General features: G+C 38.6%; 1 protein-coding gene and 1 pseudogene across 1 annotated transcript in view; both read right to left on the minus strand.

Moving 5' to 3' along the window:
• The window catches only part of GLG1 (golgi glycoprotein 1), a 149928-nt gene that overhangs the window by 51901 nt on the left and 73293 nt on the right, over positions 1-24734 (minus strand). The window contains exon 2 of the mRNA XM_055306003.1: positions 4188-4220. Coding sequence (XP_055161978.1) covers positions 4188-4220 — 33 coding nt within the window. The remainder of the gene's footprint in view (positions 1-4187; positions 4221-24734) is intronic.
• Positions 12940-17026, minus strand: LOC129497789 (STING ER exit protein-like; annotated as a pseudogene).

Raw genomic sequence — 24734 nt, forward strand, 5'->3', positions numbered from 1 at the left:
GATCCCAGAGCTCTGAAATCACGCCCTGAGCTGAAAGTAGATGTTCAATCACTGAGCCACCCAGGCATCCCTTGTTCCATTAATTTTAATGGGAAAATATAATGCATCCTATTCCAACCCAAAAGTGTATTAGTTTACTAGGGCTGCCATAACAAAATACCAAAGATTGGGAGTCTTAAACAACAAGTGATTTATTTTCTCACAATTCTGGAGTCTAGAAATCTGAGAGTAAGGGGTTGGCAATGATTTCTTCTGAGACTTCTCTCCTTGGCTTGTAAAGAGAGCCATCAGCTCCTTGTATCTTCACATGGTCTTCGTCTGTGTCTTAATATTCTCTGTTTTAAGGACATCAATTCTGTTTTCTGTCTACTATTGGTCCCCATCTTGAGCAGTGTCAAATCCTTCTTATTCTCCAGCCTTTTAGGAGTTCTAGGGCACAGATTATCTGCTTTCTGGGATTTCCCTAGACTTCCCAGAGTTACTCTACTGGTGGATTCTGAGGTTTTTTTCCCTCTAATTTTTTGCTTTATAATAACGCCACATCAAGCTTTGCACAGTGGCAGAATTGTACCCAATAAGGTTTATCCAAGGCACGATTATTGCTAATAATGGCACAACAAATAACCTCTTGTAGACATATTTGAATCCATTCTTTTAAGTATAACTACACATAAATTCTTAAAAGTAAAAATGCTAGGCCAAAGTATGTAAACATTTTAAGTTGATTGCTTTACAAGTAAGTTTTTCATACTTATATTCTCATTCATAGGCTAGAACAGAGTTTAGCAACTTTTTCTACAAAAGGCCAAAAAGCAAAATCTTTTATACTTTTAGGGATCTACAGTTTTTTTTTTTTTTTTTTTGTTCATGATAGTTACAGAGAGAGAGAGAGAGAGAGAGAGAGAGAGAGAGGCAGAGACACAGGCAGAGGGAGAAGCAGGCTCCATGCACCGGGAGCCCGACGTGGGATTCGATCCCGGGTCTCCAGGATCGCGCCCTGGGCCAAAGGCAGGCGCCAAACCGCTGCGCCACCCAGGGATCCCTGGATCTACAGTTTTTGTTGAAACTATTCAACCCGGGCAGCCCTGGTGGCTCAGCGGTTTAGCGCCGCCTACAGCCCAGGGCCTGATTCTGGAGGAATCTCTCTCTCTCTCCTCTCTGTGTATTCTCATGAATAAATAAATAAAATATTAAAAAAAAAAAAAGAAACCATCCAACCTTTCTGTTATAGTATGGAAAGCAACCAAAGACAGTATGTAACTGAATGGGGGCATGGGTATGTTCCAATAAAACTTTATGCATAAAAACAGGCAGGGGTCTGGATTTGGCCAATGGGTAGCAGTTTGCTGATTAGTGGGCTAGAGAATGTGTAAATCCCCACATTCCCATCAATATTGTGTATTTTTTTTAATATTGTGTATTTATCAAATTTTTTATGTTTGCTAATCAGATAGATGAAAATAGTACACCTGTTTGTCTTTTAATTTTCACATTTTTAGTTATTAGAGAGAATCAAATTTTCATTGATTATTGGACATCTTTATCTTTACCTGTGAATAATCTATACCTGTTGCCTATGTTTACTAACAGCACTTTCTATTAAAGAATATAGTCCTTTGGGGGCACTTGGGTAGCTTAGTTGGTTAAGCATCTGACTCTTAGTTTCAGGTCAGGTCATGATCTCAAGGTCATGACACTGATCACTGCCTTGAGCTCCACGCTGTGTGGGGAACCTACTTAAGATTTTCTCAGGGCGGGGGGGTGGGAGGGGATTTTCTCTCGGGCAGTCCAGGTGGCTCAGTGTTTTTTTTTTTTTTTTAAGTTTTATTTATTTATTCATGAGAGACACAGACTGAGAGAGAGGCAGAGACACAGGCAGAGGGAGAAGCAGGCTCCACACAGGGAGCCCGATGTGGGACTTGATCCTGGATCCCGGCCGGAGCCGAAGGCAGGCACCCAACCACTGAGCTACCCAGGCGTCCTGGCTCAGTGGTTTAGCACTGCCTTCAGCCCAGGGCCTGATCCTGGAGACCCAGGATCAAGTCCCACATCAGGCTTCCTGCATGGAGCCTGTTTCTCCCTCTGCCTGTGTCTCTGCCTCTCTCTCTCTCTCTCTCTCTGTGTGTGTGTGTGTGTCTCTCGTGAATAAATAAATAAAATCTATTAAAAAAAAAAGATTTTCTCTGTCTTACTCAGCCCCTCCCCCTGCTCACTCAAGCTCTCTCAAAAAATAAAAACACATAGTCCTTTTTTTTAAATCAGTGTTGCAAATACTTTTTCATAATTTACACAACTTTTTGAAGGAAAAATCTCAAGTCTTTTGAATTTGTTTAATGCAATCAAAGTTTTAAATCTTTTTTTAAAAAAATAAAAATAAAAAAATATATTTTTTTCTTTTAAAGATTTAAGGGATTTAAAGATTTAAGGGATCCCTTAAAAAATATTTCTTAAAGTTGTATCATGTTTAGAAAAATCTAAAAGAAAAGAAAAGAAAAGAAAAGAAAGAAAAGAAAAGAAAAGAAAAGAAAAATCTACGTTCGTGTTTTCTTCTAGTACTCTTGTGGTTTTAGTTTTAAGTCTCCAACCTAAGGATGCCTGGGTGGCTCAGCCGTTGAGCATCTGCCTTTGGCTCAGGTCGTGATCCTGTGGTCATGGGATCGAGTCCTACATCAGGTTCCCCGCATGGAGCCTGCTTCTACCTCTGCCTGTGTCTCTGCCTCTCTGTGTGTTTCTCTCATGAATAAATAAATAAAATCTTAAAAAAAAAAAAAGTCTCTGACCTATCTACATATTCATTAGAATAAGTAGTCAATCTACACAGTTAACCTTCTTCTCTGCTCTGGCAGTCTCCCCTTTAAACTACCTTCTAAATTGTTGATAGTGACCTCTTTCAGTATTGTCAGATACAACAATTCCTCTTTTAAAACCCACCTCAAGTACCATTTCTGCTATTAAATCTTGCCTGACATCAATCCCACCTTGGCAAAAATTAACTTTTGTGTCCCCTCTGTACTCTATATAGATTTCTACCAAAGCACCCGGTACTTTTTGCACAGATTTGATTTCACATCAGCTTCCTTTTTTTTTTTTTAATTAAAAAAATTTTTTTAAATTTATTCATGAGGGATCCCTGGGTGGCGCAGTGGTTTGGCGCCTGCCTTTGGCCCAGGGCACGATCCTGGAGACCCGGGATCGAATCCCACATCGGGCTCCCGGTGCATGGAGCCTGCTTCTCCCTCTGCCTGTGTCTCTGCCTCTCTCTCTCTGTGTGTGACTATCATAAATAAATAAATAATTTAAAAATAAAAAAAAAATAAATTTATTCATGAGAGAGAGAGAGAGACAGAGACAGAGACACAGGCAGAGGGAGAAGCAGGCCCTGCAGGGAGCCGGACATGGGACTTGATCCTGGAATCACGCACTGGGCCGAAGGCAGGCACTAAACCACTGAGCCACCCAGGGATCCCCATCATCAGCTTCCTCTTAACATTATACTTTACAGAATACAGATAAATATATATGATCTTTTAAAGGTTTTATTTTGCAAATGCTTAACCAACTGAGCCATCTAGCTCCCCTGATATTTATGATTTTTAATGAATTAATTCTAGTTCTCTAGAGTATATGCGTACATAAAACTTTTATTTTTATTTTTTTTATATTTTTTTATTTATTTTATTTTTTTCATACATAAAACTTTTAACATAAGGCACCAGGGTGGCTCAGACAGTTAAGCGTCTGCCTTCTGCTTGGGTCATGATCCCAGGGTTCTGGGACTGAGGTCTAAGTTGGGTTCACTGTTCAGCGAGAGTCTACTTTGCCCTCTCCCTCTGCCCACTTACATACTCTCTCTCACACCTGCTTTCTCTCTCTCAAATAAATAAAATCTTTTAAAAAATAAAAATAAAGTTGTAAGCTTAATAAGCAGAGAAACAATTATTTTCATATGGTAACTGTAACTGAAGTAAAATTTAAGCTTAAGTACATAAATATTTGACAAAATCTGCTTGTTTCTAGAATGGAGGGGTATTTGCAGATTTACCATGGTCCTTAAATAAGGTTTATCATCCTTGTTAAGATTAAGAGAATCTAAGAAGACATAATGTTTCCCAAAACAACAGGAAAAAATCCTGAATCTGCCATATATATAAAGCACAGATGGTGAGTTATGGAAAATCCATACTTACATGATTGCAGTCTGAAGAAATCTCATTTTCAGGCTAAAAGGAAAAAAAAGATGATGTTAAAAAAACAAAACTCTCAAGTTTTCAAATACCACCAAAATAAACTCAAAATAAGAAATGTGAATATTTAACTGAACATGTTTAAGAAATAAAATGGAGCTTATGTATCTTTTAGATTTCCAGAGGAAAATATGCCAAAAAAGTAGATGAGACATACTCCCTAACCAATCAATCTGAAAATGGGGAAAATGGAAAAGAAAGTACTAAAGGAACAAAGCAATAGTGACATGAGGATCCTTATAAGACACTTGGTAATTCTGAAACCTAAAGAGGATCAAGCACAATACGTTGTCCTTTCTTTAAAGAAAGTGACAAACAAAACAAAACAAACAAAACCCCAGGTTTATTCAAGAGGGGAAAAACAAAACAAACAAAACCCCAGGTTTATTCAAGAGGGGAAAAAAGGTCTGTTAATGATTTAAAAACTAATCTCTGTGCCTGGGTAGCACAGTTGGTTAAGCAACTGATCTCAGTGTTGAGACTAAGCCCCACACTGGGCTCCTCGCTGAGCAGAGTCGCTTGAGATTCTCTCTCCTTCTCCCCCGCTCCTCCTGCTCATCATGCGCTCTCTCTCAAACACATACATACTAATCTGATGTCACCACTGCTAGGTGATGAGTACAGAGGAACTCAATGTAACTTATTAGGAGTCTACAGTCTTGCAAGTATGTAATTTAAAATAGGGAGTTCTTTCAAAACAGCAATTGAATATCTATATCTATCTATCTATCTATCTATCTATCTATCTATCTATCTATCTATCTATTCATTCCCATGACTGCATATACTCTGCAAAGTCAGGTACCTGTACCAGAGATAAAATGAACTTTTTATTCCATAATTTAAAAAGTAGACTAGGTTGTGTTTAATATTACATAACTTTGCAATACACATGTCCTTTAGTTTCCTTGTTCATACTTTAAAAAGATACAGTTGTAAGAAGACACACATTTTCTTTGAGTTTCCATAACATTCCAAAGCAAGTGAATTTTGCATACCATCTATGAAATATTACCAATGCAGTTAATAAAAGGTGCCGTTTTCAAAATAAAAATGTCTCTATTCAAGGAGAAAGATGAGGCAATAAAGAAAACAGTAAATATTAACAAGTTAAGCAGCCACAACTATTAGCATCACTTCAGAAAGAAAAAGTTTTCTAGGGAACTATTAATTCCATTGCAGAATTTAGTGGGCATTGACACTAATATACAAACTCATTTTTGTACTTACTTATAAAATATTAAAACTGACTCACTAGATTGTTGGGTAATCATGAGATTACAACACATCACCTGTGGACTGTCCCCCTACTTGTCTAAATAAAAACATATTTTAATGACTTTCTGGGGAGGCTTTCTGAGTCTCAGAAATAAGCCTCCAGACTATGAGTTAAGTTAGCTTCACTCTGTTCCCTCCACTTCAACTCCAAGCCCTTATCTTACATCTCTTATCAGTTTATTCATAAGAGTGCTTTATTTTGGGATGCCTGGGTGGCTCAGTGGTTGAGCGTCTGCCTTCGGACCAGGGCATGATCCCAGAGTCCCAGGATCGAGTCCCACATCAGGCTCCCTGCATGGATCCTGCTTCTCCTCCCTCTGCCTATGTCTCTGCCTCTCTCTGTATCTTGTGAATAAATAAATAAAATCTTAAAAAAAAAAAGAATGCTTTATTTTGTTTAGGCAGTTTTCTACCTTATTCCATTTTTATCTATCTCTCAAATTTGTTCCAATCAATTAGCAATTCTTGTTCTTTCTCAAAGGAAGCAAAAAAGCCAATTAATATCACTATCATCTCTACCAGTATTCATTTCTACTAAATAATAACTTTGGATTAAAGGGGCATTCTTGAGGGTCACCTGGCTGGATCAGTTGGTAGAGCATGCAACTTTTGATCTCAGAGTCATAAGTTCAAGCCCCACTTTAGGTGTGGAGCCTACTTAAAAAAATAATAATTTTTAAAAAGGAGCATTCTGTAAAGAAATTCAGAGCATTGGAGCATTTTCAAAATAAGGTATTTACATAATATGTAAGTTACTTATGGAAAACAGTGTTCTCATGTCTATGGTTCACAGGATCTACATTAGTAAATTAATGACTGTTTTAGTGGCCTGCTTCCCTACAGTGGTAGACTGGATTATTTCTCCCTATTTTTTACTTTTTTTTTTTTTAAGATTTTATTTATTTATTCATGAGAGGCACAGAGAGGGAGAGACATAGGCAGAGGGAGAAGCAGGCTCCATGTAGGGAGCCCGACATGGGACTTGATCCCAGATCTCCAGGACCATGCCCTGGGTCAAAGGCAGGCACTAAACTGCTAAGCCACCCAGGCTGCCCTTTACTTCTAATAGCATCTGATACCCACAACCTTTGCCCTGTAACTCTGCACAACCTCAAGCTGTGCAACAAGTATACACTCTGCTCCAATGATATGGGGCTAGATTTCTGACTTGCTTTGGCCAACGGGATTTTACACAGACATAAAAGAAGAGGTTTTAAATGTGCTTGGGCCCGTTTAGCTTTTTACTCCCACACTCCTGCCATTCCCCAAGAGAAGAACACATCCAGGTAGCTGCTAGTACAAGAAGGAGAGACATGTGGAGCAGACCTAAACCTAACCTGGAGCCCAGAGCAGAGCCATCCCAACTGCCCTGCAGAGCCATGGGTAAGAAAAGTAAATATATGTCATTATAAACACTTGAATTTTGAGGGAGTTTGTTATGAAGAAAAAAAAATGAGTAATATACCTATCAAGCAAATAAAGTAATAAAAATTCTAAAACCTTTAAACTTCAATTGATAACAGCTACAATCTAATTCAGTGGATTATGTTAGTAAGTAGAATATTGCAGCCTTTTATGAAGGAATGACATGAGGCATGGAGACACAAATGAACTGCATGTTTAGAGACCAGTGTTTAGTTTTTGTCTCTTTTGTCAACTTAATTTGTAATTGACAAACTGGTCTTATTTTTTTTCTTTTTAATGTCTCTTTCCAGAAAGAGATGCCAATGTAGGAATGCCATAAGAACAAAGTATAATGTTAAGCCATTGAGACTCATAGAACTGAACAGCTATGAAGAACTTCTACATGTAATTGCAAATAATTTCAGAAATATAAAAGGGTCTTTAGAATCAAAGGGCATAGTGACGTTCAGAGGAACTGAACAGAGACCTATCTGTAAAATATAAAATATAAAATGTAGCATACCCAAACAGTAGGAACATGAATAATGCCAGCACAAAGTAACTCTAGATAAGTATAAAGAGAAAACGCTATGGTTTAGCACTCAGCCATTTGATAAGACACTAAAAGACAAAAATCTCAAGAACCAAAAACAGATGCGGGTGCTGACAGAGGTTTGATTCTCATCACTGTGCCATTCCTGTAATGTCCCAATCAAATCACTTCATCAGACATAGTATATATCTATTTCTGCAAAACTATAAACGCAGATAGGCTTGATTATCTTTAATCTTATTAGATGAATAGTATGGGGAATAAAACCCAAAATTACTAAGATAGAATAAGGCTGAATTTTTTTTGGCTTTTTTTTTAAGATTTTATTTATTTATTCATTTATTCATTTATTTATTTATGAGAGAGACAGACAGACAGACAGACAGACACAGACAGACAGACAGGAAGAGGGAGAAGCAGGCTCCATGCAGGGAGCCTGATGTGGGACTCAATCCAGGGTCTCCAGGATCAGGCCCTGGGCTGAAGGCAGCGCTAAACCACTGAGCCCTTTTTTTGGCTTTTGTTAACAATCAATGAAAAATACTCTGAAATGACCCCAAGAGATGAGTCAACATGTAAATACCGGATAATCATGATGTACCCAAAACTGTGCAAAGCATTGTTGTGGGATACAGTAGAAAGATAAGATACTGTCTCTACCTCAGGTAGTTTACAATCCAGTTGTAGAGATAAAATGGTGAAGTCAAGAAATTAAGTAAGAATAGGGACTTGTGTATACAATGGAATATTACTCAGCCATTAGAAACAACAAATACCCACCATTTGCTTCAACGTGGATGGAACTGGAGGGTATTATGCTGAGTGAAGTAAGTCAATCGGAGAAGGACAAACAGTGTATGTTCTCACTCATTTGGGGAATATGAATAATAGTGAAGGGGAATATAAGGGAAGGGAGAAGAAATGTGTGGGAGATATCAGAAAGGGACACAGAACATAAAGACTCCTAACTCTGGGAAATGAACTAGGGGTGGTGGAAGGGGAGGAGGGCGGGGGGTGGGGGTGAATGGGTGACGGGCACGGAGGGGGACACTTGACGGGATGAGCACTGGGTGTTATTCTGTATGTTGGTAAATTGAACACCAATAAAAATTAATAAAAAAAAAAAAAAAGAATAGGGACTTGAGACAGGCCTGAAAGATTAGACAAAAGAATGATTTCCAAAGAAGATGCAGGTTAGATGATCCCTAGGGCTCAAGAAGAAAATAAAAGAATCTCTTTTTTAAAAAAGCTTTTTTAATTTATATTTTCATGTTTTTATAATATATAGAATAATTAATATTTTATAAATAACTATAATACTAGGGGTATATATAGTAATTTTTCAAATGATAAAAAAGAACATGATCAAGACAGAGGATTAAGAGCTGAAACCTTCCTTGCAACCAATTTAGGAGACCTCTCCTCGCTCTCATCCCTTCAAGTTAGAGACAAAGAGCTGGCTCCTCGACTGTGGAACCTCAAATTAGAAGTTGAGCTTTGCTATATTATTAGCCACTCTCCATCACTTTGGAGATAGAATTCTGAACTTCAAAAAGAAGGTTCTCTTACATCAAGTGTTTCCTCGTGGAAATAAGTAATTGTGGGATCCCTGGATGGCGCGGCAGTTTAGCGCCTGCCTTTGGCCCAGGGGTACGATCCTAGAGACCCGGGATCGAATCCCACGTCGGGCTCCCGGTGCATGGAGCCTGCTTTCTCCCTCTGCCTATGTCTCTGCCTCTCTCTGTGTGTGTGTGTGACTATCATAAATAAATTTTAAAAATTTTTGGAAAAAAAAAAGGAAATAAGTAATTGTCCTCTTGGCAATGGAACTGGGAGGAGAAAATTTTTTGAAAAACCTCATAAATAGCTTTCTGTTAATTAATTTACTTTTTTTAAGATTTTATTTATTCATGAGAGACAGAGAGACAGAGAGAGAGAGAGAGAGAGAGAGAGAGAGAGAGAGAGAGAGAGAGGCAGAGACACAGGCAGAGGGAGAAGCAGGCTCCATGCAGGGAGCCCGACGTGGGACTCGATCCCGGGTCTCTAGGATCAGGCCCTGGGATGAAGGTGGCGCTAAACCCCTGAGCCACCCAAGCTGCCCAGCTTTCTGTTAATTTACTATTATTATTTTATTTTAGGCTTTCTGTTAATTTAATGACCAAACTTTGTAGAAAAGATTGCTGAAGTTGCATATATTAGTATCAATAAAGAAACTATTATGAATAGAGGAAAGAGAAAAAAGAAAAGAATGTGACACGACCCAACACAACACAGCAAGGACTAAACTTGAGAAGGAGCTCAGAGAGTGCTGAACAAGCAATGTGGCAGTAACACCGTAAAGAAGATAAGCACTGTGCGCTTGGACACATCTGCCTGGCAACTCCAAAAAGGAATGTCATGGGTAGCAGGAAAAGGGAAAAGGTGGCACTTAACTAAGTGCTACCTTCATTTCTTACAGGACAGATTGCAAGATAAATGGTATTATGTCCAATTTTATAGATGAAGATATTGAAATACAGAGAAACTCAGTATAATGTGATCAAAGCGTACTTGTAGAACACAACAAAACTGGAGTTTAAATAATGATAATGAATGGCAACTAATGTTCACTGTGATGATTTCAGCTTCATACCTCCCCAAAAAAGATTCCACAGGTCAGACTAAGCAAAACGATAGCAGGGGGTGGGGAGTGGGAGGTGGGAGTGTGTCTTCAGGAAGTGCAAGAAAAAGAAAGACAGGATGAATAAACAGAACAAGTGCTCTAGAATGATCTGACAGCTACATGATACATTTAGATGCAGGCAGCCCTGCTAAGAAACTGCTGGAGTAATTAGATCAACTACAAAATCCACATCGGCCCTACAATAACCACAGGAAGTTACAACAAAAGTTAGCGTAGTTCACTTGGCCTTTTTGAATCAATGATTTAAATGTTTTGGGTATTACTGTACTTTAATCTCCTCATGGTTAGGTAAGCAAAAGATGAATAGTTGATTTCAAAGCTTAAAACCACAAGTCCTTCCTCTAAGCTCTGTAATTCAAAATGCTTTTTTTTTAAAAAAAGATTTTATTTGAGAGAGAGAGTGACAGAGACAGAGATGGAGATAGTGACTGAGAGAGTACAAGTGGGAGAGGGAGACATAGGCTCCCCACTGAGCAGGATGTGGTGCTCAATCATGACCTGAGCCGAAAGCAGACAGCAGATGCTTAACCAACTGAGCCATCTAGGCATCCCCAAAATGGGTTTTTAACTAAAGGGATACAATGTTAGAAAAAGGACAACAGACTCACAGAAATATTCAGCTACAAAAGCTGTATGACTTTGGGTGTATCACTTAACTCCTCAAGACCCCTGAGGAGGACAGAAAAGGGATTTCTTCACCTGGGATCATGAACTGACTTTAAGAATGAAACTGTCTTGAAACTGAATACAAACTTTTGTGTATATTTTTCTGGGAATTCACAGCTGCTATCATGATCTCAGAAAGACCCATAAGACACCTAAAAATTAAGAAACAGTGGTCTATGATGGTTGAGATTCTCTGCAGCTTTAGGGGTCTATAAGATTTGAGATGTGGAATACAGAAATAGAGGTATTTACTGATTTCCATGTCATTTAATGTAGGTAATTTGCATATTATGATTATGGGTTTCCTAGTGCTTTAACTTAATCATTCTCTCCTGGTCAAAGCACAGCAAACAGGTTTCAGAATAAACTACTGAAAAACTTGAGTCTCAAGGTTTTCAATTAAGTCAACTATCACATTCATTTAATAGGATGGTTTTTACAGAAAGTACAAGTCTGAACTATGATTTTCCCAAGGTGAACAGGCTGAGTTAATGAGTCTGGCAGGAGAAATGAAAGGATTCACAAAACTAACTTGGAAGTTACCTCAGTTTCTGAAACAGAAATGCCTGGGAGATGGATTGTGTCTAAAATTTGGAACATTCTACAGTCAGATCGAACTACCCACAAGATCACACCTGGCACTAAATTAAATGACAACAGATTCTGTTTATTAATCATCTGGGAGAAAACAAACAAAAAATGTCAACAATACCAGTGCTTTTATGGCCTTGCAACAATCTGAAGGCTGGGCAACAAGAGAATGTCTGCCTGTAATTAGAAACACTCTCCTGCAGTAGTAGTAGTAGGAGGAGATTCTTCTTCTGGGAGTTTACTCATTAAGAACCTAGTAAAGTGCCGATCATATGAGCAATTCACTTGTTCATGTGACTCAAACAACCCCCTCCTGGTCACCAAAAAAAGCAAATGGAACATTAATATAGTTGGTAACAAACACAGTCAGTCTTTTAGTCTCGGCAAACTTTCCCCAAGTAAGTGCACCAAATCTTAACTCTCTGTCAGATTCGTAACCTATTAGTGCATTATTCTGGCTCAGTAAGAATTAATTTTTCTCATTTGTATCCAGGGATTGCTACTAAGTACTGTTCATCCAAAAGGACAGTGATCAACATAGGCTTTGTGCCCTCCAACAATGCTCTGTCTGATTTACTAAAGAGTTGTGCTTTTGTGGGATTCTTTAACATTCAACCATCTTTTCAAAAAGGATTTACAATAAATGTCCAGTGGGAGATTTTTTTAAAAGGGTATGAGACACAGATTATAGATGTTGGCTCCCAAGTAAATTAGTGTGGTAGGCAAAACATGAGTCTATATGTAACCACCACAAAAAGAGTGGCGTTTGGGGTGACGGGGAGGGCCTGATATTTTAAAGAATGAAAAAAGTCCCTTCCCACCGCCAGTGAGTAGGATGATAGAAAGGAAGTCAGAGGGGGTCTAATGGAGGAGGGCACATTTGAGTTGAGCTTTAAAAGGAGATTGTGGTCTGGTGATGTGATGCTGTGTGTATGCTGAGCCAAATGAGATGGGACTGTGCAAGCCAGAAGAACACTAGGGTATGGGAGGAATTGGAAAAACACATTCTGTGCAGAGGGCAGAGACCTGGAGTGAGAAGGTGAAGAACCCTATGGTGGCCATTCTCAGGCTTATATATTTAATGCCTTCTAATATATGGTGAGAAAAATACAAATTTTAATAAAATCTCAATGCTGATCCAATACTGGTTTCCCATAATCCAAATTAATATGTTATGCTAAACACAGTGCAGAAGAGTAGTAATTTAATTTACTGTTATTTACCTACGTGCTTCCCCAGGAGGTGGGTGGAGTAATAGCTGGTAAATACTGTATTGTCACACTATTTTCTTTTTTCAAATCTTCAAAGATTTTTGTTTTGAAGAAGGAATAAGAACAGCTATCTTAGAAACTGGAGATACTCAGGCACTGATCTATTCATAGGGTTTCTACACAGCTGAAGAAGTTTACACCAAATAGACAAAAAATAGTACAGAAGATCCATATACAGAAAGATTTAGAAAAATCCATCCCTAGAAAGCAGATCATCTGGATGCAAAGATCCTGCTGAATACAGGAGAATCAATGGGAAGCAATGTGAAGTCTTCTGCTGAGCCAGATCCTGTAGTCCTGAAGAAGTTCTTTCTCCTCCCGATTAACTGTTTGCCTCCAGTATGGGTTCGAAGAAAGGTGCTGATCATTTGAACTGGTTATCAAAGTTCCTTTGATTTTTGCTTTCTTGGCTTCCAGTAGAGCCAGCTCTTGCAGCTGTCTTTTACTCAGGACTTTGTGCTCCAGTTGTTTTTCAGTCGTTTTAGCATTGTGTGCAGGAGTCAGCAACCTCCCTAGCCTCAATCTCCTCTTCCTCCATATCTCACAGCTGACACAGTATCAGAGCTGAACTTGCCCATGTCTTTAGTCTATTTGGTCATTATCACTTCTTAGGAGACTCTTGTTTCTGAGCATAAATATCCGTTTTCTAAAAACCTCAAACTTGACTACTGCTCCATTCAAAGTCACAGGAGCATGCTTCCTGGGACTGGCAGAAGACTGGCAGTCCACACTTTGCATATTTCTTCCTTATTTTTTATTGCTCAATACCTTCAGGGCCTCTGAAGATACAGTTTCCTCATCTTCCCTGTTACAAAATTTGTGGGCATGTTTGTCAGTATCAATTGATACTGACATTGATTGAATCATTGATACTGATTGAACCAATCTCAGGGCCTCATGGACAATTTCTCTGACAGGCCAGCACCAGGATCACCTGGCTGCATAGCCAGTGGTAGACAGAAAAACTCCTTGCCATTATCCTGGTCCCAAGCATCTATGAAGACTACTCCCTGGGACACTTCTTTAGGCACAGAGGAGCAAGCCCAAATAAAGAATAATGTATACTAGTTTCTTTTTTAAGAACATTTTGAGTTTTAAAAGGGGTAAAAGAGAAGACCCCCACAGACAGGGGCACCTGAGTGGCTCAGTTGGTTAAGTGTCACATGAGATGAAACCACCCCTACCCCTTTGTCAGGATCCATACTTGGTGGGTAGTGTGTTTGAGATTCTATCTCTCCCTCTGTCCCTCCACCCCACTAACACACTCTCTCTTAAAAAAAACAATAAAATCTTAAAAAAAAAGAGACACCCCCCCCACACACAGACAAATTAGAGCCCTGGTTCTTGGATAGTCTCACTTACGTGCAGGGCAGTAAGGGGGCTATGTTGAAAGACTGATCTGTACCTTTAAAATGAAAAATACCTTCAATACCCTTTAGTTCTAATAAAGTAAAAGGACGTAACACATACATACTATAGTGGGAATTAACAAATAGTTCTGCTTTTGGTTCAGATAGCATACTTGACTCATACACATAAATATTGGCAAGACTTTCAGCTCTGTCAAGTACTAATTCATTCATTTTCAGTGAAGTTATACCCTGATCCTCAAAGTACGAAAATATATAGCAATCCGGCTAATAACTGAATGGCTGACAAAAAACAAACAATAACAAATTGAGCAACTCTTGACTCAATAACCGAATAATCCATATCCATGAAGATGGATGGAATCTATGCCCCAAAATTTACTCTGAGATGTCAAATTACATATATTTTTTAAAGAAAACTTTAGGGGATCCCTGGGTGGCGCAGCGGTTTGGCGCCTGCCTTTGGCCCAGGGCCCGATCCTGGAGACCCGGGATCGAATCCCACATCGGGCTCCTGGTGCATGGAGCCTGCTTCTCCCTCTGCCTGTGTCTCTGCCTCTCTCTCTCTCTCTCTCTCTCTCTCTCTCTCTCTCTGTGTGTGTGTGTGTGTGACTATCATAAATAAATAAAAAAATTGAAAAAATTTAAAAAAAAAGAAAACTTTAGAACTAGTTAAACTGATTAAATGGAAACATATAAACTTAATATAATCTATCTTCTCTGCCCAGAACAGGAAATGGAAAATACCAAATAAGGATACAGTGATCTACTTATTGAACAAAAACTTCATAATCACATTATGGCAAAATGATACACATAGGATTATTGTTTTACAAATCTTAAAGTTTATTTTAAAAATGTAAATTACAAAAACAGGTAATTTCTCTACCATAAGAAATAATGTGAACTCTTTCCCTACTTTCCCCTTATTTCACTATGTGAATTAGAAATAGAGATACCTATAAACTATAGGAGATAAGCTATCCTCAAAGGAATGTTTGAAGTTTATTTCTTTTCACATAAGAGCCCAACCTTTTCATCAACCTCCTACTGAGGACTGCCCAATATTCAAGAAATGAAGGGACTGTTTTATAATGACAAGCATTTTAAAATCCAATGACGGCCTTACAAAGATTCTGTCTCATTTCCCCATTGTGAATGAATGAGATTCTCTGGGACTAAATCTTCTCCCTGAGAGCGCAAAATCATCAGGGAGGGAAAAGTTACTCCCATCACTCATTTTTTTCTCCCTAGAAGATGACTTAGAAATCTAGAATGCAGTTTGGTGATGGTGGGAACAATTTTGACCTCACTGATGGGTGAAGGAAACAGTCAAGCATTCTATCAAATACTTGGCCAGATTCCCTTTTCGCCTCAAAGGAAAGAATGTTCAACAGGTCAGTCCATCAGCTTGGCTCCCAGCCATGGCAGGCACACAGCTGTAAAAGGATAAAAGGCCTTATTTTTCACTGCCCAGTTGCCTGGATAAAGTCAGTTTGGAGCCTAGGTTATCAGAGTGACACCGAGAGCATTATCATCCAGTCTAAAGTAGCTTGCATTAATAAACTATTTTGTAGAGAATTCATCACAAAGCCATACTTGCTCTGAACCATGAAGCTGTAAATACTACTACTATACTGCTACTACAAAAACATGGTATCAAAATTCTTCTAAAATAGCTACTCATAGTGTTTTTTATACCTCATAAAAGCAGACACAGTATAATAGATCTTCTTATATCATCATGTTTCAGAGGCAAGAACTCTGGACTAGGAGCCAAAAGACATGAGTTGTGATTCTACTTCCATTGCATATTCATTGTGTAACACCCTTGATCAAGTCACATTATTCTTTAGGCTTTAAATTTCATGTCTATAACAGAGATAAATCCTGCTTTACCTACCTCATGGAGCTACTACAAGTAGATGAAGCCTTTGCAAATATGAGAGTACTAGCCTTTCATTCTCTGTAAATAATCCAATCATTTAAGCCTCAAAAGAAACATTATTGCTTTCTAGTAGGCCATAATTCACGCAAAGAATATGAACTCAAAAATACATGACACACGTATTTAACTGTATGTACATATTATCTCTGAAAGAATACATTAAAAATGTATTTTCACTATACTTTTTGAATTTTGTGCAAAATGGAAAAAAAATCAAAGATAATCCCAGCTTAAACTTAAAAAGAGACACTTTTGAAAATACTTGGAATACATCTTCATGATTGAGGCACTAAAGGTGTCTGACGATACAGTCCGTATTTCTCTATTTTCTTTCTCTTCTGCAGTCTATTTCAAAGGGACAGTGGGGACAGAAGAGGGAGGTATGAGAAATCTATACTCTCTGAGACATGGCAATTACCAATCTGGCCCTCTTAAGAGCTCCAGAGTGGTAGTTCTATTCTAAGAAAAGCACATTAACCATTTTATGGTTTAGTTTTCCCCAAATGGTCAACTCTTTGGGAGTGTTAGAGTGAGAGGTGAAATCAAAACTCTTCGAAAGACACGGTATGAGTAAGGAACAGAATATCAACTTTTATATGGCATCCTTTATATTCTTTATTTGTCATCTCAGTTGATTTGGAACAGCTAAATGCAGGTCCAAATTTGTCAAAGCAATAGCTACTACAGCCAAATGCAAAGTAGGAAATTAAAATAGAAAATTTACAGGCATTTGACTTAATACTATTAATGTTTATACCCAGTAAATCTGGAATGATTCTGTCAATGTAGCTCAGTACCTCTATTCTGACTTATGTTACTTCTATACTTTTGAAAAGATAAAACAAAAAATGCATTTAATTACAAGATGCAAAAAAGGGCCCCAAAATGAGATATAATTTCTTATGCACCATACCCAAATATCTAAAAATATCCCATTTCTTCCATACCAACCAGTGGCTAGTGCACTGTTTACTTTAATTGGCCTAAAGAGAAGCAAATAGCGCTGAGCAGCCAGCATGCGCAGAACTGTATAACCCAGTGCAAGTGACTAGTGCCTCTCAAGAGACGAGCTGTGATTCAGGGACTGGCCTTCCATCTGAGTAAGAGAATAACTGGGTAATTCTGAAGGATGTGTAAGTTCTGAAGCAGGAGCCAGTAGAAGGACAAACATGAGGTTAGATGAGAGAGATAAAGACCATATGAATATGGAAATGATAAGTTACAACAGAAGTAGAACAGTACCTCATACCTCAGCATCAATGGACTTGAAAAGTGCCAGAGAAGCAGCAAATAGTTTTACACAAATAGTCTCTTCTTGAAAGTCCTGTCAAAAAACTGAATGGGCAAAAGTAATCCCTACTGAACAGCAAAAATGGAGAAAGGTAAACATAAAATAGCAGGCTAATATAAAAAGAAAATCTGAATACAGTTAAAGATAATGACAAATACAGCTATCAGAACCTGTAGAAACTCCTGTACATAGTCCTGACCAAAAGCTATAAAGGATATTATGTCCTAAAGCTCACAGAATCATCAGAAGGTCAAAGAATTAAAAGCATAATTTAGGAAAAACATCCGAGAGATTTTCAAATTTGGGGAACTTCCTCCATACTCCTCACGACAGTCTGAGGCACTGCAGACTGAACACCACTAAGGTAGTCCAAAACTACTTCCCCAACTACCCCTGTACCATTTGCCACCCCCCCCCTCACTTAAGTCCAAAATGGGGAAGTCATCTGCTCAATGTCACAGAATCATCTGCTAGCTGAATGAAAATCTTAAGGCTCCATATAAATGCTATCAAGTCCAGAGAAAAATTAAATCTGTGTGAAAACTGAACTGGGAAAACCTAGCATACCTGAGCATTGTTTTGAGATTTGAAAACACAGCTGTAAAACAAATATAATCCTTCAAATATCAAAAACAAAACCAGCACCCCAACACAAGAACCCAAACTCTTTTAGCCTCTTAAAACTCCATTCTAAACCCCAAATCTAAAATTTTCCGTCATGTCACATCTAGGAAAGGTTTCTGCCTCCAGTGAAACAACACTTAATGACCATTTTCAGGAGATAGTCTGTCGTCAAACTGTCACATAAAAAAGATGGTATGTATTTAATACCTGTCTCATGGTCATAGGCCTTTTACTTAATGTTAAGTAAATCTTCTGGTTCCCTATCAGCTCTAACCATTTATCTACTTGATAATTTCTCCACTTTATATTCTCCTACCTGGCATCTAACTTCTTTTGAATGACAACAAAACTATGTATTAAAAGTTAGCAAGCCTACAGGAATATTCTGGTTAACTGGCCATTGGACAGGATGCCTGAGTGGCTTAGCAGTTGAGAGCCTTTGGCTCAGGGCGTGATCCCAGGTCCTGGGATAGAGTCCCGCATCAGGCTCTCTGCAGGGAGCCTGCTTCTTCCTCTGCCTATGTCTCTGCCTCTCTCTCTGTGTCTTTCATGAATAAATAAAATCTTAAAAAAAAAAAAAAAAGGAACTGATCATTGGGTAATCCCTAATGACTGGTACTGATGTGTGATACAAAAGCCTGTTGGTTACTAACAGCAAACTGGACAGGTACTTGTTAGCTTGGTAAACTGATGCTGAATCAGGGTTCATTCTAGTCCTCTGGTCCCCTTCTTCCTCCAAAAAAAATTAAATAAATAAATAAATAAGACTGGTAACTTCTCTCAAGAAAGAGAAAATGTAAGCCTCAGTGCTGAAATGTACACTTTAAAATGGTAAATTTTGTGTTATGAATATTCATCATAAAACACCAATAAAAGAAAGAAGTAGGCCTCAATTTGAGATCTGAAGCCTTAACTACTCAATAGAAATTCTGGACTGTTTGCTACTATCCTCAATCCTCTTCAAACACACTTTATAAGTACGCAGAAAGTTGGGGAAATCTTACATGCTATGGTTCACAGATCGAAACAGGAACTATACAAAGAAATCATGAAATTAAGTAATCAGGCTGATAGCCCCATACATAGATCTATAGGCTCTGTGTACTGTTAATGAGATCTGTTCTCTTGTTTTAATTTGTCCACTAGGCTCCTGGCTTAGAAATGAACCACAAACTCTGATCATCATCTCTCTCCTGTTGGAGGTTCAGTGTACATAATCTCCAGAGTCTTAAATCTCCAGATGCTCCAACAAACAAATGAACATCTCATAATAAGAAAAGAAAAGCTGATATATGCACAGATGAAATAACTACTACCAGAAACTGGATATGCAACCATGATTCTTTAAAATAGTGGTCTACATCTGGATTGATCATATTTCTAGGTGATAATGTTTCACTCTCCAGGCTGGGCTGAAGAAGGACCATAAGAGGGGACTGATAACTAAGACCAACTCTGTCAAGATAAGGTAAGACTGTAGTCCACCTATGCTAAACATGACATAGTTGTTATTTCAGGGAATCTTTGCCCAAGAAAGACCAACTGTAAATCAATGAATAACTTCATTGTTTGATTCAGGGAATTCCCAATACATTAATTTATTAGAGTCAAGCGTCTTCTCACCTGAGCAAACAACTTCCTTATCTAACATGTTTATGTATTGGGCTCCTGGGTGGCTCAGTGGTTGAACGTCTGCCTTTGGCTCAGGTCATGATCCTGGGGTCCTGGGATCAAGTTGTGAATCAGGCTCCATGCAGGGAGCCTGCTTCTCCCTCTGCCTATGTCTCTGTATCTCATGAATAAATAAATAAAATATTTTTAAAAACATATTTATGTGTTATATTTATGTATCATGGATTGCTTTAAGATCTTTGAAGTGTCCACCAATCCTAAATTATAGTATCACAAATTTGTCCAATCACAATCAGTTCCCTTTTTTAAAAGACGCTTTGGGGCAGCCCAGTGGCTCAGTGGTTTAGCGCCGCCTTTAGCCCGGGGCCTGGTCCTGGGGTCCTGGGATCGAGTCCCACGTCGGGCTCCCTGCATGGAGCCTGCTTCTCCCTCTGCCTGTGTCTCTGCCTCTCTCTCTCTCTCTGTGTGTCTCTCATGAATAAATAAAATCTTAAAAAATAAATAAATAAAAATAAAAGACGTTTGAAGCCACTTGATCTCAGACTTAAAGTCATCTAAATATCCCAATTTGACTTCTTCCTGTCAAGGTAGTATTCTCCTTTCTATATTAAGCTCTAATAAATTCAGCTTTGCTTTATTAACAGATTGGTGAAATTTAGGAAAGTATACCAGGGTCCAAAGGAGATGACTACACTGGAAAAACTCAACTGACATATTTTAAAAACTGAATCTTCTGGTGTATACAAACATTAGTAATGTACGTAATGTAAACTAATAAAATCTTTAGAAGTTTCCCACATTTTTTTTAAGATTTTATTTATTTATTCATGATAGACAGAGAGAGAGAGAGAGAGAGAGAGAGAGAGAGAGAGAGAGAGAGGCAGAGACACAGGCAGAGGGAGAAGCAGGCTCCATGCAAGGAGCCCAACGCGGTATTCGATCCCAGGTCTCCAGGATCGCGCCCTGGGCCAAAGGCAGGCACCAAACCGCTGCGCACCCAGGGATCCCCCACATTTTTTTCTTACTTAGATAACATCAATCTAGAGTTGACAGAATGAGGTACCACTAAGTATATGTCAACAATCACCACTGTATTAAACTATAAATGCTGAAGTGATTATCAATTAAACACTTTGGGAAATATTGATAGATTTTTTAAATATTGATAGATTAATGTAAACATTAATAAAGATGCAATATTTTACAAGAATTGTTCATAATCTCCAAATCACATCTTTGCATTTTTAAAGTGGTAATTTTCTATTATAAAATTATTTGAAAAAGAAAAAAAAAAATTGGGGATCCCTGGGTGGCGCAGCGGTTTGGCGCCTGCCTTTGGCCCAGGGCACGATCCTGGAGACCCGGGATCGAATCCCATGTCGGGCTCCTGGTGCATGGAGCCTGCTTCTCCCTCTGCCTGTGTCTCTGCCTCTCTCTCTCTATCTGTGTGACTGTCATAAATAAATAAAAATTTAAAAAAAAAAAAAAAAAAAAAAAAGAAAAAGAAAAAAATTAATAAAATGATTTGAGTCTGAAACCAAAGTGCAAAGAACAAAAGACCAAGAAAATAATTTTAATGGTACTCCAACAGAGCCAATGATCCCCATATGACCTGAATAAGTCCCAACTCCCAACGCTTCAGTTGGAATACGTGGAAAACTACAAAGCAACATATTTTGACTCCAAGTGGTTGCCTATCAAATATCATTCCAGGGGATCCCTGGGTGGCTCAGCAGTTTGGCATCTGCCTTTGGCCCAGGACGCAATACTAGAGTCTTCGGGATCGAGTCCCGTGTCAGGCTCCTGGCATGGAGCCTGCTTCTCCCTCTACCTGTGTCTCTGCCTCTCTCTCTATCTCTCTCTCTCTCTCTCTCTATCATGAATAAATAAATAAAATCTTTAAAAAAATCATTCCATAAAACAATACTACCTTTCTGAGGAAGGGGAAATACTGTTAACAGAGAGTCATCAAAGTAAAGAAAGGGAGTCATTTGCTGCTGGGAGAAGTGAAAGGAGATATGTGGAACAGTTGCAGGTCCTTTTAGAATTACTGTTTTAAAACACTTCATAAGGTATGTCAATGGTTTAAATATGCATTACTTCTCTTGTAAAGAACATTCACCTCAAGTAATGGAAACAAAGGATATTCCCAGCTATTTCTTTTTTTTTTTAAGATTTTATTTATTATTCATGAGAGAGACACAGAGAGAGGCAGAGACATAGGCAGAGGGAGAAGCAGGCCCCCTGCAGTAAGACCGATGTGGGACTCGATCCCAGGACCCTGGAACCATGACCTGAGCTGAAGGCAGACTCTCAACCACTGAGCCACACAGGTGCCCCATTCCCAGCTATTTCTTAGCACTAATTACTATACAGTCTGTAGGACTGGTTATGCAGCACAGACTTTGGAGAGAACTGGGATGAAATTTAGGTTCTTCAGGTACTAGCTGGACTAATTATCTAACTTTTGTAAGCCTAAAGTTCCTTATCTATAAATGGGAGTGAGTATTTATTACATATGTAGGAATGAGTAAGGCAAAACATATTAAAGCACCTATGAGTGCTCACTGTAAGCATATAATAAATATTATACTTCTAGAAGAGTGTTAACGTTGTACTGCCCTAACTCCAAAATAAATCAATAAATCAATCTTAAAAGTAAGGAAATAGGGACACCTGGGTGGCTCAGCGGTTGAGTATCTGCCTTTGGCTCAGGGTCCCAGGGTCCCGCATCAGGTCCTGCATCGGGCTCCCTGCGTGGAGCCTGCTCCTCCCTCTGCCTGTGTCTCTGCCTCTCTCTCTGTGTATCTCATGAATAAATAAATTCTTTAAAAAAAAAAATAAGGAAATAAAATAAATAGAGGTTTTCTTTTTAAACCTCAACTCCAGGATTAAGTTTATAAATCTGTAGACTCTTACCTACAGGAAGGCAACTTCAATTTAAATAGTTCAATTATGGGGATTCCTGGGTGGCTCAGGCTGTTTGGTGCCTGCCTTAGGCCCAGGGCGTGATCCTGGAGTCCTGGGAACTAGTCTCACGTCGGGCTCCTTGCGTGGGGCCTGCTTCTCCCTCTGCCTATGTCTCTGCCTCTCTCTCTCTGTGTGTCTCTCATGAATAAATAAATAAAATCTTTAAAATAAATAGATAGTTCAATTACGTTAGAATAAAGTGTAGTAAAGGCATAAATTAATTTAGGAAATTATGGTCGAAAAATCTTATCCCAATGGAAAGAACAGTTTTAAAGGACTTCATCAAGTTTGCTTATTAAGCCCAAATAAGTGTGGAATTTCTGCCTGCCTCTTACCCTCATCTCTCCATCTAGTATCCATAAACAAATCCAGATGTGATACCTATTTTGAATTTCATTTAGGCTGTTTCTAAGTAAATATCAGAGGATTAAACAGTTTTGATTTTGTTCACTCAAGTTTTAAGGCTCTTAAGAGCCTTTATATTTAAATCCAACTGTTAAGATCCAGTTATCTTTGAATATGCAAATAGACCAAGGCTAATAGCCATCTAAAAATCATTTTTTTCAATCACTTGGGAAATGTTTCTAGGCCACCACTGGCAGTCAATGCACTTCTCGTATCACACCAAACTCAAGTTGATTCATTCTGTGAAAATAAATCTTATTTGTGGCCAACCGGTCAACTTTTAAATAAGCAAGATCAATGACTTTGACAATTCAATTTAAACGTATTGCATTCATCTGGGTTTATTATTTCAAATCACTTGACAGCCACCTGTAAACAGGTAGTATAAATCAGTGCAAAAGAGGTCCAGAGGTACACTACCATAATTCTTCCAAATACACTCTTACAACAGTATCTTTAAAATTTTGATGATCACAATTATTCTTCAGAGAATATTGGGAAATTTAACGTCTAAAATCCAGGGCTTTGATTAAAGGTCTATGAATCATTAAATGGTCTACACCAGAAATAGAGCAGATAAAGATCCATGACTGGAGGAAATTTTCTGTTTCAAAGATATTATTTTAAATTCTAACATGTGATACAAATGAAATGCCTCATGGACTACAGAAAGAGGACAGACCGAATAACCTAAGTGAGCCACAAAAAACAGGCAAGCATTTCCCAAGAGAAATCTTACATCATTTTTCCAAGAGAAATCTTACTTATATCACAGAACTTGACTGGGGAGGGATCCCTGGATGGCGCAGCGGTTTGGCGCCTGCCTTTGCCCCAGGGCGCGATCCTAGAGACCCGGGATCGAATCCCACATCGGGCTCCCGGTGCATGGAGCCTGCTTCTCCCTCTGCCTGTGTCTCTGTCTGTCTCTCTCTCTCTCTCTCTCTGTGACTATCATAAATAAATTAAAAAATTTAAAAAAAAAAAAAAAAAGAACTTGACTGGGGAAAGGCTCTCTGTATTAGGTGAATATATTCAATTTATATACCTATTCAGAAGCAAGAGATGATATCTAATAATGGAAAACATATTTTTGTTTTAATTTTAAAAGGAAAAAAGAAGATGGAGATAGGATGGTTAGTAGAAAGTCAATTTTGGGTTGCTCTTTCTCTAAAAATTTTGCTTCTGGTGCCAAGGAATTTTTTTTTTTTAACCCATCTACCTGGATTTTCTATGTTCCTTATTTTTACCTAAGTATGCAAGAAAAAAGCTTCAAGTATTTATGTATTTATTTTTAAGGATTTATTTATTTATTTATGATAGACATAGAGAGAGAGGCAGAGACACAGGAGGAGGGAGAAGCGGGCTCCATGCCGGGAGCCCGACGTGGGACTCGATCCCGGGACTCCAGGATTGCACCCCTGGGCCAAAGGCAGGCGCCAAACCGCTGGGCCACCCAGGAATCCCCAAGCTTCAAGTATTAAATGAGACCTACCCTTTCTATAATACATACTAAATAAAATCCACAAAATAAAACATTGTGAATTAAAATATACACATTTTAGTTGTGAACAGTACTGTACACTCTGTATATGTCTACTCTGCGTCATTTGTCTGATTAAGAATCTTATAACATGGGATCCCTGGGTAGCGCAGCGGTTTAGCGCCTGCCTTTGGCCCAGGGCAAGATCCTGGGTCTCCAGGATCGAATCCCACGTCGGGCTCCCAGTGCATGGAGCCTGCTTCTCCCTCTGCCTGTGTCTCTGCCTCTCTCTCTCGTTCTGTGTGACTATCATAAATACATTAA

Source organism: Nyctereutes procyonoides, unplaced genomic scaffold (genome assembly GCF_905146905.1).
Source record: "Nyctereutes procyonoides isolate TBG_1078 unplaced genomic scaffold, NYPRO_anot_genome, whole genome shotgun sequence".
NCBI lineage: Eukaryota > Metazoa > Chordata > Mammalia > Carnivora > Canidae > Nyctereutes > Nyctereutes procyonoides.